Source organism: Cyanistes caeruleus, chromosome 34 (assembly GCF_971803275.1).
Source record: "Cyanistes caeruleus chromosome 34, bCyaCae1.hap1.1, whole genome shotgun sequence".
In the NCBI taxonomy this organism is placed as follows: Eukaryota; Metazoa; Chordata; class Aves; order Passeriformes; family Paridae; genus Cyanistes; species Cyanistes caeruleus.
In genome coordinates, this window is record NC_141735.1 from 1,207,337 (window position 1) to 1,226,345 (window position 19,009).

General features: G+C 66.2%; 1 protein-coding gene across 1 annotated transcript; it reads left to right on the forward strand.

Moving 5' to 3' along the window:
* The first annotated feature begins 277 nt into the window (after positions 1–277).
* On the forward strand, positions 278–17,591 carry PYGM (glycogen phosphorylase, muscle associated). Its single transcript, XM_086870989.1, has 20 exons — positions 278–787; positions 2,191–2,292; positions 2,534–2,612; positions 3,547–3,650; positions 3,896–4,027; positions 5,348–5,459; positions 6,139–6,221; positions 6,697–6,840; positions 6,917–7,009; positions 8,255–8,401; positions 9,276–9,439; positions 10,016–10,130; positions 10,873–10,974; positions 11,238–11,385; positions 12,497–12,555; positions 12,818–12,959; positions 14,959–15,166; positions 16,064–16,198; positions 16,392–16,458; positions 16,948–17,591. The coding sequence occupies exons 1-20, from the start codon at positions 545–547 to the stop codon at positions 17,098–17,100; spliced, it is 2,532 nt and encodes an 843-aa protein (XP_086727115.1). The 5' UTR covers positions 278–544; the 3' UTR covers positions 17,101–17,591.
* The last annotated feature ends 1,418 nt before the right edge of the window (positions 17,592–19,009 follow it).

Sequence of the window (19,009 nt, forward strand, 5' to 3'; positions counted from 1 at the left end):
GGCGACAGTCGCGACACCTCAGGATGGGGTGGGGGACACACACAGAGACCCCTCCCCCCTCTCCCAGGAACATTGGGGACCCCCCGGTTTTTGGGGAGGGGTCTGAGAGAGTCCCGGGGGGCGTGGCCTTCAGTGCGCACATGCCCCGCCCCTTTATGAATAATTAATCAGAGCGGGCGTGGTCTGATTCGAGCGCCGCCCCTTATGAATAATTGATGAGGTGTGTGTTGTGTACCTTGATGGGGGCGTGGCTCCGTTTCGACCACGCCCCCTCATTAATAATTAAGCAGCCGCTCGCTCATAGCGGCCGAGCCGCCGCCGCCGCCGCCCCCGGCCCGGAGCCCCCCAAGTCCTGAACCCCCCAAAAACCCGGAGCCCTCCTGACCCCCCCAAAAAACACCCGGAGTCCCTCCTGAGCTCCCCAAAAAACCCGCATCTCTGCGGACCCCCCCTCAAAACCGGACCCCCCAAACCCCCGATACCCAGAGACCCCCAAAGCCCCCCTTGAGTCTCCAGCGACCACCCCCCCCCCATCTCTGTCGCCATGTCGCGACCGCTGAGCGACGAGGATCGGCGGCGACAGATCAGCGTGCGGGGTCTGGCGGGGGCCGAGAACGTGGGGGAGCTGAAGCGCAACTTCAACCGGCACCTGCACTTCACCCTCGTCAAGGATCGCAATGTCGCGACATCGCGCGATTATTACTTCGCGCTGGCGCACACCGTGCGCGACCACCTGGTGGGGCGCTGGCTGCGGACACAGCAGTACTACTACGAGAAGGACCCCAAGGTGGGGGTTTGGGGGGGTTTGGGGGGGTCTGGGGGGGTCTGGGGGCTGCACAGCCAGCAGTGCCACCATGAGGAAGACCCCAAGGTGGGGGTTTGGGGGGTCCTGGGGGCGTCTGGGCGGGTCTGGGGGCTGCACAGCCAGCAGTGCCACCATGAGGAAGACCCCAAGGTGGGGGTTTGGGGGGTCCTGGGGGGGTCTGGGCGGGTCTGGGGGCTGCACAGCCAGCAGTGCCACCATGAGGAAGACCCCAAGGTGGGGCTTTGGGGGTCCTGGGTGGGTCTGGGGGCTGCACAGCCAGCAGTGCCACCATGAAGAAGAGCCCAACGTGGATTTTTGGGGGGTCCCGGGGGGGTCTGGAGGGGTCTGGGGGGGTCTGGGTGGGTCTGGGGGCTGCACACCCAGCAGTGCCACCATGAGGAAGACCCCAAGGTGGGGGTTTGGGGGGTCCTGGGGGGTCCCGGGTGGTCTGGAGGGGTCTGGGGGCTGCACACCCAGCAGTGCCACCATGAAGAAGACCCCAACGTGGATTTTTGGGGGGTCCCGGGGGGGTCTGGGGGGGTCCTGGGTGGGTCTGGGGGCTGCACAGCCAGCAGTACCACCATGAGGAAGACCCCAAGGTGGGGGTTTGGGGGGCTTTGGGGGTCCTGGGTGGGTCTGGGGGCTGCACATCCAGCAGTGCCACCACGAGGAAGACCCCAAGGTGGGGGTTTGGGGGGTCCTGGGGGGGCTGGGGGGGGTTTGGGGAACAGGCATGCAGCAGTGCCACCACGAGAGGGACCCCAAGGTGGGGGTTTGGGGGTCCTGGGGTGGTCTGAGGGGTCCTGAGAGGGTCTGGGGGCTGCACACCCAGCAGTGCTGTAATGAGAAAGGCCCCAAAGTGGGGGGAAAGGGGGGTCCTGGGGGGGGTCTGGGGGGTCCTGAGAGGGTCTGGGGGCTGCAGACACAGCAGTGCTACAACAGAAGGACCCCCAGGTGGGGGTTTGGGGGTCCTGGGGGGGTCCTGGAGGGGTTTTGGGGGGTCCTGGGGGCTCCATACCCAACAGCGCTGCTGTGAGAGTGACCCCAACTGAGGGGGGGGGTCACCGGGGGGGGGGGGGGGGGGGCAGCCGTGGCTTTGGGGGCTGCAGGTTTGTGGAGGTCTCAGACTTTGGGAGTTCCAATTTTGGGGTACATTTCGGCGGGGGGGGGGGGGGATCAGGACTTGGGGGGGGTCCTTCCTCCCCCCCCCTTCACCCGGTTAAATTTATCCTGACCTTTCCCGCTGCCATTTAATCCCGACACCGGATAGCGGGGGGGCGGCGGGGCCGGGGGGGGTGTCCAGGGGGCGCGGGGGTGGCCGTGACCCCCGGTGACCCCTCCGGTGACCCCCCCGGTGACCCCCCCGGTGACCCCCCCCCCTTTAGCGCATCTATTACCTGTCCCTGGAGTTCTACATGGGGCGCACCCTGACCAACACCATGGTGAATTTGGGGCTCCAGAGCGGCTGTGACGAGGCTCTCTACCAGGTGGGGGGGCTTGGGGGGGTTTGGGGGGGTTTGGGGGGGCTGGGGAGGGGTCGTGGGACGCTGCGATGTGGGGCTGTCCCTGGGGGTGCGGCGGGATTTGGGGGTGGGAATGGGATGGGGGGGGACGGGAGGAAATGCGGGGGGAGGGGGGGCAGAGAGGGGACACGGGGGGGGCTGAGGGGGGGATGGGGAAGTTTTTGGGGGTCCCCCCCAAGCCCTGCTCTGTTGTCCCCACCCCCAGCTCGGGCTGGACATGGAGGAGCTGCAGGAGATCGAGGAGGACGCGGGGCTGGGCAATGGCGGCCTGGGGCGGCTGGCAGGTGCGGGGGGGGGGGGGGTGGGTGGGGGTCTCGGGGGGGTCCCCAAGGGGTTGGAGAGGACCCCGCCATGTCCCCGTTGTCCTCCCCTCTCAGTGACTCCCCCTCCCCGGGGTCTCCCTGGCTGTCCCCAGGGTGTCCCCGGTGTCCCCTCCCCGCTCGGTGACATCCCCAGGACGGTCCCGGTCCCCGGGGTCTCCCCGCGATGCTCCCGTTCCCCCCCCCACCCCCCCGAGCCCCCCAATGTCCCCTGGGCCCCCCCAATGTCCCCAGAGTCCCCTCCCGGCTCCAGGGCCGTGCTGGGGCTCTGGGGACCCTCCCTGTGTCCCCTCCCCTGCGGCACTTGTCCCGCAACGACCCCCCCTGTGTCCCCCCCAGTGTCCTGTACCTGACCCCCCAGTGCCCCCCAGTGTCCCTGAGCCAGTGTCCCCGTGTCCCCCAGTGCTCGCCAGTGTCCCTGACCTCCCAATGTCCCCTAATGTCCCTGAGCCGCTGTCCCCGTGTCCCCCAGTGCACCCCAATGCCCCCCCAGTGTCCCCCGGTGCCCCCCCGGTGTCCCTGAGCCGGTGCCCCCCCGGTGTCCCCGTGTCCCCCAGTGCCCCCCGGTGCCACCCGGTGCCCCCCCAGTGTCCTCCCAGTGTCCCCCGGTGTCCCTGAGCCGCTGTCCCCGTGTCCCCCAGTGCCCCCCAATGCCCCCCAGTGCCCCCCAGTGTCCCCCAATGCCCCCCAGTGTCCCCCGGTGTCCCTGAGCTGCTGTCCCCGTGTCCCCCAGTGCCCCCCGGTGCCCCCCCAATGCCCCCCAATGCCCCCCCAGTGTCCCCCGGTGCCCCCCAGTGCCCCCCGGTGTCCCTGAGCCGCTGTCCCCGTGTCCCCCGGTGCCCCCCAGTGTCCCCCGGTGTCCCCCGGTGTCCCTGAGCCAGTGTCCCCGTGTCCCCAGCCTGTTTCCTGGACTCCATGGCCACCCTGGGTCTCGCCGCCTACGGTTACGGGATCCGCTACGAGTTCGGGATCTTCAACCAGCGAATCTCGGGGGGCTGGCAGGTGAGGGGGGGTCCCGGGGGGGCTGGCAGGTGAGGGGGGGTCCCGGGGGGGCTGGCAGGTGAGGGGGGGTCCCGGGGGGGCAGGTCCGGGGGGTCCCTGGGGGACCCCGCGGTTCATCAAGTCCCGGTGGATCCCGCGGGGGATTTTTGGGGATGGAGGGGGGGCGGGGTTTGGGGGGGGTCTCTGGGGGTCCCTCTGAGGAGGGTTTTTTGGGGGGGGTCTCAGGTGTTTGGGGGTCCCCCCAGGTGGAAGAAGCCGACGATTGGCTGCGCTACGGGAACCCCTGGGAGAAGGCGAGGCCCGAGTACATGATCCCGGTGCATTTCTACGGGAGAGTGGAGCACGGGCCGGGCGGGGCCAGGTGGCTGGACACGCAGGTGGGCACGGGGGGACACCGGGGGGACACGGGGGACACCGGGGGGACACGGGGGGCACCGGGGGGACACGGGCCGGGGGGGGCCAGGTGGCTGGACACGCAGGTGGGCACGGGGGGGCACCGGGGGGACACGGGGGGACACGGGGACACCGGCTCAGGGACACCGGGGGGACACGGGGACACCGGGGGGACACGGGCCGGGGGGGGCCAGGTGGCTGGACACGCAGGTGGGCACGGGGGGGACACCGGGGGGCACGGGGGGACACCGGGGGGACACGGGGGGGACACCGGGGGGACACGGGGACACCGGGGGGACACGGGCCGGGCGGGGCCAGGTGGCTGGACACGCAGGTGGGCACGGGGGGACACCGGGGGGACACGGGGACACCGGGGGGACACGGGGGGACACCGAAGGGACACGGGGGGGACACGGGCCGGGGGGGGCCAGGTGGCTGGACACGCAGGTGGGCACGGGGGGACACCGGGGGGACACCGGGGGGACACCGGGGGGACACCGGGGGGGACACGGGGGGGACACCGGGGGGACACGGGGGGGACACGGGCCGGGGGGGGCCAGGTGGCTGGACACGCAGGTGGGCACGGGGGGGACACCGGGGGGCACGGGGGGACACCGGGGGGACACGGGGGGGGCACCGGGGGGACACGGGGGGCACCGGGGGGACACGGGCCGGGGGGGGGCAGGTGGCTGGACACGGAGGTGGGCACGGGGGGACACCAGGGGGACACGGGGACACCGGCTCAGGGACACCGGGGGGACACGGGGACACCGGGGGGACACGGGCCGGGCGGGGCCAGGTGGCTGGACACGCAGGTGGGCACGGGGGGACACGGGTGTGACACGGGGGGGGGTTACAGGTGAGGGTACAGGTGGGGCACAGGTGTGTGAGGGGACAGGAAGGACACAGAGAGTGGCTGGACACGCGGGTGTGACACGGGTGTGGCACGGGTGTGGCACGGGTGTGACACGGGTGTGACACGGGTGTGGCACGGGTGTGACACGGGTGTGACACGGGTGGGACCCAAGTGGGTGCGGGGAGGAGGAGGGGCTGTGCTGCAGCTCGGGGGGGTTGGGGGGGGGTCTGTGAGTGTTTTGGGGGGGGTCCCTTGCACACGCCCGTGTCACACAAGTGTCACCCGGGTGCCACCCAGGTGTCACACACTGACCACACCCGAGCGGGGGTGGGGGGGATGGGCTGAGGCGCGGGGAGGGGGAGGGGCTGTGCTGCAGCTCGGGGGGGTTGGGGGGGGTCTGTGAGTGTTTTGGGGGGGGGTCCCTTGCACACGCGCGTGTCCCCCGCAGGTGGTGCTGGCCCTGCCCTATGACACACCTGTCCCCGGCTACCGCAACAACACCGTCAACACCCTGCGCCTCTGGTCAGCGCGGGCCCCCAACGACTTCAACCTCAAGGACTGTGAGTGCCCCAAAACCCCCCAAACCCACCCCAAACCCACCCCGGAACCCCAAATCCCCTCCCCCCTTGTCCGTCCCCCCCCCCCTCCTTGACCCCCTTTGCCCACCCTTCACCCCCAAATTCTCCTCTTAGGGTGGTGGTGCCCCCCCAAACCCCTCCAGGAGCCCCCCAGCTCCACCCAGGGACCCCCCACATGCCCCCAGACATCCCGCAGACCCCCGGAGGGACCCCCCCGCACCCCCAAACATCCCGCAGACCCCCGGAGGGACCCCCCCGCACCCCCAAACATCCCGCAGACCCCCGGAGGGACCCCCCCGCACCCCCAAACATCCCGCAGACCCCCGGAGGGACCCCCCCGCACCCCCAAACATCCCGCAGACCCCCGGAGGGACCCCCCCCGCACCCCCAAACATCCCGCAGACCCCCGGAGGGAACCCCCCGCACCCCCAAACATCCCGCAGACCCCCGGAGGGACCCCCCCGCACCCCCAAACATCCCGCAGACCCCCGGAGGGACCCCCCCCCGCACCCCCAAATATCCTGCAGACCCCCGAATGCCCCTCAAAGGAACGCACCCCCAAACCTTCCCTTGCTCCCCAACAAACCCCTCACCCCTGAGCCCTCCCCCCACCCTCGGGGGTCCCCCCAGAGCCCCCCTGAGTCCCTCTGTCCCCCCCCAGTCAATGTCGGGGGGTACGTCCAGGCCGTGCTGGACCGGAACCTGGCCGAGAACATCTCCCGTGTGCTGTACCCCAATGACAACGTGAGAAATGGGGGGGCTGGGGGGGGCTGGGGGGGGCTGGGGACCCCCAAATCTGGCTGAGAACATCCCCTGCGTGCTGTACCCCTGTGACAATGTGAGAACCGGGGGGTCTGGGGGGGTCTGGGGACCCCCAAACCTGGCCGAGAACATCAAAAACACCCCAAATGTAACGTGGGGGAGGGTCCTGAGGAACCCTCTGGGGAGGGGTCTCACGGGGGGGAACCCCCAGTTTTTCGAGGGGAAGGAGTTTTGGGGGGGCTATTTTGGGGTTTCACGGGGGGGAACCCCCAGTTTTTCGAGGGGAAGGAGTTTTGGGGGGGCTGTTTTGGGGTCTCACGGGGGGGAACCCCCAGTTTTTCGAGGGGAAGGAGTTTTGGGGGGGCTGTTCGGGGGTCTCACGGGGAGGAACCCCCAGTTTTTCGAGGGGAAGGAATTTTGGGGGGCTGTTTGGGGTCTCACGGGGAGGAACCCCCAGTTTTTCGAGGGGAAGGAGCTGCGGCTGAAGCAGGAATATTTCGTGGTGGCGGCCACGCTCCACGACATCGTCCGGCGCTTCAAATCCGCCAAGTTCGGCAGCCGCGACCCCGTGCGAACATCCTTCGACAGCTTCCCCGACAAGGTGAACCCCGAAACTTCCCCCCGGAGCCCCCCAAAACCCCGCTCGGAGCCCCCCTGACCCCTCCCCGGCAGCGCAGGTGGCGATCCAGCTGAACGACACCCACCCCTCGCTGGCCATCCCGGAGCTGATGAGGATCCTGCTGGACGAGGAGAAGCTGGGATGGGACCAGGTGGGCTCGGGGGGGACACGCCGGGAGCAGACCCTCCCCAAAACCCTCCCAAACCCCCCCCAAAAAAATCCCGAACCTCCCCCAAAACCCCCTAAACACCGCCAAAAAAACCCGAACCTCCCCCAAAATTTCCCCAAAAAACTCACCCAAAACCCCCGCAAAATCCACACAAAACTCCCCAAACCCCGCAAAATCCCCCAAAAAGCCCCCCAAAATCCCCCAAACCCCCGCAAACCCCCCCAACACCCCCAAAACCTCCCCAGAACCCACCCAAATCCTCCGAATCCTCTGAAAACCGAGCCCAAACCCCCCAAATCCCCCCAAACCTCCCCAAAACCCGCGGCTCGCTGCACGCTGCGTCCCCCCGGGTGCGGGGCTGGCCATGGGGGGCGGGGGTCACTGGGGGTCACTCTGGGGTCACTCTGGGGTCACTGGGGGTCACTCTGGGGTCACTCTGGGTCACTGGGGGTCACTCCAGGGGTCACTGGGGGTCACTCTGGGGGTCACTGGGGGTCACTCTGGGTCACTGGGGGTCACTCTGGGGTCACTCTGGGGTCACTGGGGGTCACTCTGGGGTCACTCTGGGTCACTGGGGGTCACTCTGGGGTCACTCTGGGGGTCACTCTGGGGTCACTCTGGGGTCACTCTGAGGGTCACTCCGGGGGTCACTCCGGGGGTCACTGGGGGTCACTCCAGGGGTCACTCCTGGGGTCACTGGGGGTCACTCCAGGGGTCATTCCGGGGGTCACTCCGGGGGTTACTCCTGGGGTCACTGGGGGTCACTCTGGGGGTCACTCTGGGGGTCACTCTGGGGGTCATTCCGGGGGTCACTCTGGGGGTCACTCCTGGGGTCACTCCGGGGGTCATTTCGGAGGTCACTCCAGGGGTCACTCCTGGGGTCACTCCGGGGGTCACTCCTGGGGTCACTCCAGGGGTCACTCAGGGTCACTCTGGGGGTCACTGGGAGTCACTCCAGGGGTCACTCTGGGGTCACTCACTCTGGGGGTCACTCACTCTGGGGGTCACTCCAGGGGTCACTCCGCGTCACTCCGGGTCACTCCGGGGGTCACTCCAGGGGTCACTGGGGGTCAGTCTGGGGGTCACTCTGGGGTCACTCCGGGTCACTCCTGGGGTAATTCCGGGGGTCACTCCGGGGGTCACTCCAGGGGTCATTGGGGGTCAGTCTGGGGGTCACTCCGGGTCACTCTGGGTCGCTCCGGGGGTCTCCCCGCGTGTCCCCCCCAGGCCTGGGACATCACGGTGCGCACCTGCGCCTACACGAACCACACGGTGCTGCCCGAGGCCCTGGAGCGGTGGCCGGTTCACCTGCTCGAGTCGCTGCTGCCGCGGCACCTGCAGCTCATCTACGAGATCAACCAGCGCTTCCTCGACGTGAGTCTGGGGGCCGCAAAAATCGGGGGGTCCCGGGGGGTCCCGAGGGGCGGGGAGCCCCCGGGGTTTGGGGGTAGAGAGAGCTCCCGGCAGGCAGGAGGTTTGGGGGGGTGTTGGGGACATCTGGGGACATCTGGGGACACCTGGGGGGCACCTGGAGGGAACTTGGGACACACCTGGGGACACCTGGAGGGCATCTGGGACACCTGGGGGACATCTGGGGGGCATCTGGGGGACATCTGGGACACCTGGGGGGCACCTGGGGGACATCTGGGACACCTGGGGGACACCCGGGGGACATCTGGGACACCTGGGGGGTATCTGGGGGGCATCTGGGGACACCTGGGGGGCACCTGGGGGACATCTGGGACACCTGGAGGGCACCTGGGACACACCTGGGGACACCTGGGGGACATCTGGGGACACCTGGGGGACATCTGGGACACCTGGAGGGAACCTGGGACACACCTGGGGACACCTGGGGGACATCTGGGAACACCTGGGGGACACCCGGGGGACATCTGGGGGACATCTGGGGGGCACCTGGCACACCTGGGACACCTGGGGGTCGAATTCCTGCGCGGTTTGGGTGTGGGGAGGGGGCTGGGGGTGTCCCACAGCTGGGTGACTTTAGGGGGGGTGGTCTCAGGGTGTCCCAGAGGGGGACAATGAGGGGGTCGGTGTGGTGGCACTGGGGGTGACACCGGGGGTGACACCAGGGGGGTCTCTGCGGGTCTGGTGTCCCTGGGGGTGACACCGGGGTGACACCGGGGGGGTCTCTGCGGGTCTGGTGTCCCTGGGGGTGACACCGGGGTGACACCGGGGGGGGGTCTCCGCGGCTCCGGTGTCCCCCCAAAGCCCCCCGCCCCCCCAGCGCGTGTACTCCTCGTTCCCCGGGGACCTGGAGCGGCTGCGGCGGATGTCGCTGGTGGAGGAGGGCGCGGTGAAGAGGATCAACATGGCGCACCTGTGCATCGTGGGCTCGCACGCCGTCAACGGCGTGGCCGAAATCCACTCCCAGATCCTCAAGGACAGCGTGTACGACCCCCCCAAACCCCCCACCCCAAATCTCCCCGAGCCCCCCTGGATCTGCCCCCGGATCCTCGGGCTCGTGTGGGGCCACCCCCAGAACCCCAAATCCCGACCGGCCCCCAAATTCCACCCCCAAATCCACCTTGGCTCCCCCAACCCCCCCCCCCCCCAAATCTCCCTGGTCCCACCTGGCCCCCAAATCCCTACTGGGATCCCCACGTGTCCCTGTCCCCATCCCCGGGTGTCCCCAGGTGTCCCCAGGTGTCCCCAGGCATCCCCGTGTCCCCCCCATGTCCCCCCCATGTCCCCCCAGGTATCCCCAGGTGTCCCCATGTCCCCCCCAGGTGTCCCCATGTCCCCCCAGGTGTCTCCATGTCCCCCCCCAGGTGTCCCCATGTCCCCCCAGGTGTCCCCATGTCCTCCCAGGTGTCCCCATGTCCCCCCAGGTGTCCCCATGTCCCCCCCCAGGTGTCCCCATATCCCCCTCCAGGTGTCCCCATGTCCCCCCAGGTGTCCCCATGTCCCCCCTCCAGGTGTCCCCAGGTGTCCCCAGGTGTCCCCATGTCCCCGTGTCCCCCCCAGGTTTAAGGATTTTTATGAGCTGGAGCCCCACAAGTTCCAGAACAAAACCAACGGCATCACCCCGAGGCGGTGGCTGGTGATGTGCAACCCCGGCCTGGCCGAGGTCATCGCGCAGGTGAGAGCACCTGGGAGCACCTGGGAGCACCTGGGAGCACCTGGGGTCACCTGAGATCAGCTGGGGATCACCTGGGAGCACCTGGGAGCACCTGGGAGCACCTGGGATCGACTGGGATCGACTGGGATCAGCTGGGGCTCACCTGGGAGCACCTGGGAGCACCTGGGGAGCACCTGGGAGCACCTGGGAGCACCTGGGAGCACCTGGGGTCACCTGAGATCAGCTGGGGATCACCTGGGAGCACCTGGGGAGCACCTGGAAGCACCTGGGAGCACCTGGGAGCACCTGGGATCACCTGGGGATCACCTGGGAGCACCTGGGATCGACTGGGATCAGCTGGGGCTCACCTGGGATCAACTGGGAGCACCTGGGGTCAACTGGGAACACCTTGGGCTCACCTGGGGTCAACTGGGATCAGCCATGATCACCTGGGATCACCTGGGAGCACCTGGGGCTCACCTGGGATCAGCTGGGATCAACTGGGGTCACCTGGGATCACCTGGGATCAACTGGGATCAACTGGGAACACCTTGGGATCAACTGGGATCAGCTGGAGCCCACCTGGAGCTCACCTGGGATCAATTGGGATCAGCTGGGGTCACCTGGGGTCAGCTGGGGTGCACCTGGAGCTCACCTGGGGCTCACCTGGGCTCACCTGGGATCACCTGGGATCACCTGGGATCACCTGGGGCTCACCTGGGGCTCACCTGGAGCTCACCTGGGGCTCTCCCCGCTCTCCCAGCGCATCGGGGAGGATTTCGTGTCCGACCTGGATCAGCTGCGGCGGCTCCAGGACTTCGTGGACGACGAAAGTTTCATCCGGGACGTGGCCAAGGTCAAGCAGGTACGGGGGGCTGGGGGGTCCCGGGGGGTCCTGGGGGGTCCGGGGGGTCCCGGGGGGTCCCGGGGGGTCCCGGGTGACCCCGGGTGACCTGGGAGAACCCATGGGGGGGGTTCTCAGCAGCCCTTCCCCCACCTCAGGTGATCAAGGTGACGCTCAGGGCTCACCTGGACAAGGTGTGGGGGGTGCGGCCGAGCCCTTTCGGGGGGCTGTCAGGGGGGTCCCGGCCGAGCCCCCACCCCCTTTTTCCGCCCCCCAAACCCCAGGAGAACAAGGTGAAGTTCGCGGCGTACCTGGAGAAGGTGTCGGGGGTGCGGGTGAACCCCGCCTCCATCTTCGACGTGCAGGTGAAGCGGATCCACGAGTACAAGCGGCAGCTGCTGAACTGCCTGCACATCATCACCCTCTACAACCGTGAGTGGGGGTCCCCAGAGCCCCCCGGGACCCCTCCCCACCCGGGAACCCCCCCCCCAAAACCCCCAACCCCTCCCCCACCGAGAATACCCGCACTGGGATTGAGCCCCCCTTGGGACCCCCAATTCTTGCACCTCATCAAGCATGAGTGGGGGTCCCCAGAGCTCCCCGGGACCCCTCCCCACCCGGGAAACCCCCCCCCCAAAACCCCCAACCCCTCCCCCACCGAGGAAAAGCGAGCTGGGATTGAGCCCCACCCCCCCCCCGGGACCCCCAATTCTTGCACCTCATCAATTGTGGGGGGGTCCCCAAAATCCCCCCCGAGACCCCCAATTCCCGCACTTCATCAACCATGAGTGGGGGTCCCCAGAGCCCCCCGAGACCCCTCCCCACTCGGGGAACTCCCCCCAAAACCCCCAACCCCCACCGAGAATACCCGCACTGGCATTGAGCCCCCCCCGGGACCCCCAATTCCTGCACCTCTACAACCGTGAGTGGGGGTCCCCAGAGCCCCCCGGGACCCCTCCCCACTCGGTGAGACCCCGGCCACCCCCTGGGACTCCCCCCACGTCATCACCTCAGTGGGGACCCCTGGGGAATCCCAGACCCCCCCCGAGACCTCCCCAAAATCCCCCCCCCCCAGGACCCCCCCATCCACGGGTAACCCCCTGGGACCACCCCAAACCCCACAGGGACCCCAAAAGGGACCCCCCCCAACTGCTTCAACCCTCTACAGGTGTCAGTGGGGACCCCCAAAATCCCTCAAATCTTCCTGGGACCCCCCCCAAAAAACCCCAAATCCTCCTGGGACCCCCCCAAAAAAACCCAAATCCTCCTGGGACCCCCCCAAAAAACCCCAAATCCTCCTGGGACCCCCCCAAAAAACCCCAAATCCTCCTGGGACTCCCCCCAGAAAAACCCAAATCCTTCTGGGACCCCCCAAAAACCCCCCGATCCCCCTCCCCCCTTCGTCCCCGCCATGAAAAACCTCCTCGGGCTCCCCCAAACTGCCCCGAGACCCCCCCAGAACCCCTCGGGGACCCCTCCCCAAATTCCGAGGATCCCCCTTGACTCATGGTCCTCCCATTTTGGGGTCCCCCCCAAATTTCAGGGATCAGGAAGGACCCTGGGAAACCTTTCGTGCCCCGAACCATCATGATCGGGGGCAAGGTGAGGGGGATTTGGGGTTTTTTGGGGGGGATTTGGGGTTTTTTGGGGGGATTTGGGGTTTTTCGGGTTTTTTTTGCTTTTTGGGGTTTTTTTGGGGGTTTTTTTGGGGGGTTTCAGGAAGGTTTTGGGGCTTCTGTGGGGACTCAGGATTGGGAACCTGAGGGGGTTTGGGGTGGGGGGTTCCCAATGGGTGTGAGAGGTTTCTGGGGGGGGGTCCCTGAGGGAATTTGGGGGTCTCTGAGTGTTTTGGGGTGCCCCCCAGGCCGCCCCCGGGTACCACATGGCCAAGATGATCATCAGGCTGGTGACGGCCATCGGGGACGTGGTGAACCAGGACCCGGCCGTGGGCGACCGGCTGCGGGTTCTGTTCCTGGAGAATTACCGGGTGTCGCTGGCCGAGAAGGGTGGGGGACCCCAAAAACCCCCCTGAACCCCAAAAACATCCCTGAAACCACCCCAAAACCACCCCTGAACAGCCCCAAACCACCCCTGAACCACCCCGAAATCCCAAATCCTCACTGCGGGTTCTGTTCCTGGAGAATTACCGGGTGTCGCTGGCCGAGAAGGGTGGGGGACCCCAAAAACCCCCCTGAACCCCAAAAACATCCCTGAAACCACCCCAAAACCACCCCTGAACAGCCCCAAACCACCCCTGAACCACCCCAAAATCCCAAATCCTCACTACGGGTTCTGTTCCTGGAGAATTACCGGGTGTCGCTGGCCGAGAAGGGTGGGGGACCCCAAAAACCCCCCTGAACCCCAAAAACATCCCTGAAACCACCCCAAAACCACCCCTGAACAGCCCCAAACCACCCCTGAACCACCCCAAAATCCCAAATCCTCACTACGGGTTCTGTTCCTGGAGAATTACCGGGTGTCGCTGGCCGAGAAGGGTGGGGGACCCCAAAAACCCCCCTGAACCCCCAAAACCCCCCTGAACCCCAAAAACCCCCCTGAACAGCCCCAAACCACCCCTGAACCACCCCAAAATCCCAAATCCTCACTACGGGTTCTGTTCCTGGAGAATTACCGGGTGTCGCTGGCCGAGAAGGGTGGGGGACCCCAAAAACCCCCCTGAACCCCCAAAACCCCCCTGAACCCCAAAAACCCCCCTGAACCCCAAAAACATCCCTGAAACCGAGAGCAGGTGAACCCCCCCCCCAAAACCGCCCCCCAAAACCATCTCAGAACCCCAAAATCTGCCCCAAAAGCAGCCTGGGCACCCCGAGAGTGCCTCGTTTGTCCTGCTCCGGCCACAGACACCCCGATATCATCCCGATATCACCCGATATCACCCGATATCACCCGATATCACCCGATATCATCCTGATATCATCCTGATATCATCCCGATATCACCCGATATCATCCTGATATCATCTTGATATCATCCCGATATCATCTCGATATCATCCCGATATCATCTCGATATCATCCCGATATCCCCCGATATCACCCGATATCACCCGATATCATCCCGATATCATCCTGATATCATCCCGATATCATCCCGATATCACCCCGATATCATCCCGATATCATCCCGATATCACCCGATATCACCCGATATCCCCCGATATCATCCCGATATCACCCCGATATCATCCTGATATCACCCCGATATCATCCCGATATCACTTCAATGTCACCAGATATCCCGATATCACCCGACTGTCACCTGGTGTCACCCCAACACTCCCGATACACCCCAATACCCCCCCGATAAAACCCCGATACACCCTGGTACCCCCCGATATTGCCTGATATAACTCTGATATAACCCCCGATAAAACCCCGATATAACCTGATATAACCCCGATATAACCCTAATAACCCCCGATAAAATCCCGATATAACTCTGATAAAACCTGATATAACCCCGATATAACCCCGATATAACCCTAATAACCCTGATATAACCCTAATAACCCCCGATAAAATCCCGATATAACCTGATATAACCTGATATAACCCCGATATAACCCGAATAACCCTCGATATAATCCTAATAACCCCTGATATAACCCCGATATAACCCGAATAACCCCCGATAACCCCCGATATAACCCGAATAACCCTCGATATAATCCTAATAACCCCCGATAAAACCCCGATATAACCTGATATAACCCAATATAACCCTAATAACCCTTGATATAATCCTAATAACCCCCGATAACCCCCGAAATAATCCCCGATATAACCTGATATAACCCCGATATAACCCTAATAACCCTGATATAACCCTGATATAACCCTGATATAACTCCGATAACCCCCGATATCGCCCGATATAACCCGAATAACCCCCGATAAAACCCCGATATAACCCGATATCGCCCGATATAACCCGATATAACCGCGATATCGCCCGATATAACGCTGCTATCGCCCGCTATCGCAGTGATCCCGGCCGCGGACCTGTCGGAGCAGATCTCCACGGCGGGCACGGAGGCGTCGGGCACGGGGAACATGAAGTTCATGCTGAACGGGGCTCTGACCATCGGCACCATGGACGGCGCCAACGTGGAGATGGCGGAGGAGGCGGGCGAGGAGAATCTCTTCATCTTCGGCATGAGGGTGCCCGACGTGGAGGCGCTCGACAGGAAGGGGTGGGGGTCTTGGGGGGACCCCCCCGCTGAGTGATGGTGGCACCCAGTGAACCCCCCCCCATGGCACCCTGACCCCCCCCATGGCACCCTGACTCCCACCCTGACCCCCCCCCATGGCACCCTGACCCCCACCCTGACCCCCCCATGGCACCCTGACCCCCCCATGGCACCCTGACTCCCACCCTGACCCCTCCCCATGGCACCCAGTGACCCCCCCCCATGGCACCCTGACCCCCCCATGGCACGTTGACCCCCACCCTGACCCCCACCCTGACCCCCACCCTGACCCCCCCATGGCACCCTGACCCCCACCCTGACCCCTCCCCATGGCACCCAGTGACCTCCTCAAATCTCCCCAACTCCCCCAAAACCTCCCCGATCCCCCCCAAAACCTCCATGAGACCCCCCCAAAGCTCCCCAAATTCCCTCCAAACCCCTCCCCCCCAAACCCTTCCGAACCTCCCACAAATCCACCTAAAACTGCCCCCCAAAACCCCCCAGGATCCCCCCAAAGTCCTCCAAACCCCTTCCAAAATCCCCCCCAGGACTCCCTCAAGCCCCCACAAACCCCCCAGGACCCCCTCAAGCCCCCCCAAAACCCCCAGGACCCCCCCAGGACTCCTTCAAGCCCCCCCAAAACCTCCCTAGGACCCCCCCAGGACCCCCTCAAGCCCCCCCCAAACCCCCTAAAACCCCCCAGGACCCCCTCAAGCCCCCCCAAAACCCCCAGGACCCCCCCAGGACCCCCTCAAGCCCCCCCCAAACCCCCTAAAACCCCCCAGGACCCCCTCAAGCCCCCCCCCAAACCCCCTAAAACCCCCCCAGGACCCCCTCAAGCCCCCTGAAACCCCCCAAACCCCCCCAGGACCCCCTCAAGCCCCCCCAAAACCCCCCCAGGTACCGGGCTCAGGAATATTACGACCGCCTGCCCGAGCTCCGCCAGGCCGTGGACCAGCTCAGCTCCGGCTTCTTCAGCCCCCGGCAGCCCGACCTGTTCCGCGACATCGTCAACATGCTGATGAATCACGACAGGTCGCGACAGGAGCCCCGCGGGGCGGGGGAGTCGCGATAGCGGGGCCGGAGCGGGGAGGGGGCTGCAGGGAGGGGGGGTGGAGTGATGGGGGATTGGGGTTGGGGGGGGTCGGGGGGGGATGTCGGGGTTCATATCGCGATTGGGGGGGGTCCCGGACCCCTGGGATGACCCCTCCCATCCCCCCCCGCCCAGGTTTAAGGTGTTCGCGGATTACGAGGCGTACGTGAAGTGCCAGGAGAAAGTCAGCGCCCTCTACAAGGTGGGGACCCCTCCCCAAATGGGACCCACCCCCCCCCCAAAAGAAAGACCCCCGAAGTGATCCCCAAAGAGATTCCCCCCGAAGTGACGCCCCCCCAAAAGGGGATTCCCCCAAAAGGGACCCCCGAAGTGACACCCAAGGGACCCCCGAAGTGACGCCCCCCAAGGGACCCTCCCCAAAACCCCGGCGAGGCTTTGGGGGGGCTCCCCAAAACCCCGGGGGGGGGCGCAGAGGGGGTGGGGAGGGGTCTCTAAACCCAAGGGAGGTGCTGGGGGGGGGTCCCCAAAACCCCATGGGGAGGAAAAGGGGGGCACCGAGGGGGTCCTCAGGTGTTGGGGGGGGGGGGGCGACCCCAAAACCTCACGGGGACACACGGGGAGGGGGGGAGGGGGGGACGCGGCAGTTTGGGGGTGTCCGGGTGAAGACAGGCGGGGGTCTGGGGGTGCCTTTGGGGGTTCCCCGGTCCTGACGCCCCCCGGGACACCCCAGAACCCTCGGGAATGGACCCGGACCGTGATCCGGAACGTGGCGGCCGCCGGAAAGTTCTCGAGTGACCGCACGATCGCTCAGTACGCGCGGGAGATTTGGGGGTGCGAGCCCAGCCGGCAGCGCATCCCCGCCCCCGATGACGCCCGGGAATAACGGGGACCCCCCCCCGGAACCCCCCCGGAACCCCCTGGGACCCCCCCCAGAACTCCCCTGTACAGGGCACCTCTGAATCCCGCACCCCAAAATCCCCCAAATTCACCCCAGAGCATTCCCTCCCCCGGGAATTGTGGGGGACCCCCCCGGGAACCCCCCGGAAATCTTCTCGGGACCCCCAAAACCCCCTCAGGACAACCTCGAGCCCACCCTGTGCCTCCAACAGGGGAATCCCCGACATTTGGGGCTCCTTTGGTCGGTTTTAATTTTATTTGGGGCGGGGGTCTCCCCTCTCCCTCCCCACCGCTGCGGGAAGCGGGTGGGGGGCTCTGCGGCATCACTGGGAGATTTGGGGAGGGGGGATTTGGGGGTTCCCCCCCCCTAAAAAGAAAGAAAAGAATTAAAGGAATTAATTAAAGGAATTAATTAAAGGAATTAAGTTTAGGAGGGAGGAAAAAAATAATAAAAAAACAAACAAAAAAAAAGAGAAACGACCGAAATTCGGTGTTTTTCGTTCTCCTGGGGTCACCTAAACCTCGTTGTTTTATTTGGGTGAATTTGGGGTGCCCGGGGGGAGTTTGGGGGGGCTCCGGAGGGTCTGGGGGCGTCTTCGCCCCCTCCCCAGGGCGGTGCCGCCTTTCTGTTGAACCACAAACCACTTCCCCCCCCCTCGCCCCACCCAGGAACCCCCAAAAACGCCCGGGGCCTCCCCCAAACCCCGGCCCCGCCCCCCACATCCCCCTGGGGCACCCCAAAACCTCCCCCCGACCCCCCAAATTCCGGCTCCGCCCCTCGCTGTGTCCTCCCCGCCGCGGCCGCCGGAGCAGGTGGGGCTGGACTGGGGGGTCCCGAGGGGTCCTGGGGGGGATCCGGGGGGGTCCCGAGGGGTGTCGGGGGGTCTCGTGGTCGGGGAGGGTCAGAGGGAGGTGCGGGACCCCCCGAGTGTCTCCCCTGAGCCCCTTCCCAGTCCCTCCCAGTGCTCCCAGTTGCTCCAGCATCCCGCATCCCAGCGCTCCCAGTTCCCCTCATTGCGGGGGTCGCGCGGTTCCAGTGCTCCCAGTATCCCCCAGTATCCCCCAGTATCCCCCAGTCCCCCCCAGTCCCCCCAGTCCCTCCCAGTCCCCCCCAGTCCCCCCCAGTCCCCCCCAGTCCCCCCAGTGTCCCCCAGTCCCTCCCAGTCCCCCCCAGTCCCCCCCCAGTACCCCCCAGTCCCCCCCAGTCCCTCCCAGTTCATCCCAGCACGGGGACGCTCCGGAACTGGGGCGGGGGGGGGTCAGGAAGCGCCGCCTTATCGGGGTGTGCAGCACCCCGGGGGGGGAAATTTGGGGGGTCGGGGGGGGTTTGGGGACCCCCAACCCCCCCAAAATTGCACAAACTGGGCCCTGAAGGAGACCCCCAGCCCCCTCCCAGCCCCCCCCAAACCACCCCTGGGTGCCCCAGGGACCCTCGGGACCCCCCAGCTCCGGTTTGGGGGGGTCCCGGCCGGTCTCTGACCCCTCCCCCCCCAAACCCCCTCCCCAGTTTTGGGGTCCCACCATGAGCAGCTCCCTGGACCTGGACGGAGCCCCCACCCTGGACGAGCTTCTGAGGGGCTGCGTCGATGCCTTCGGTGGGGAGGGGGCGATTTTGGGGGGTTCGGGGGGGGTTTTGGGGAGTCCCTGAGGTCTGGGGGGAGTCCCGGGTTTGGAGGGGGGGGGTTCCTGAAGTTTTGGGGGTTCCTGAAGTTTTGGGGGGTCCTGGTTTGGCGGGGGGAAGGTTTGGGGGAGGCTGGGGGGGGGGGTTTGGGGAGCTCTGGGAGCCCTGGGGGGAAGGGGGGGGGGGGTTTGGGGGGGTTCGGGTGGGGTTTGGGGGGGTCTCGGGGGGGTCCCTGTGTTTTTGGGGTGACCCCCCCGCCCTTCCAGACGCGCAG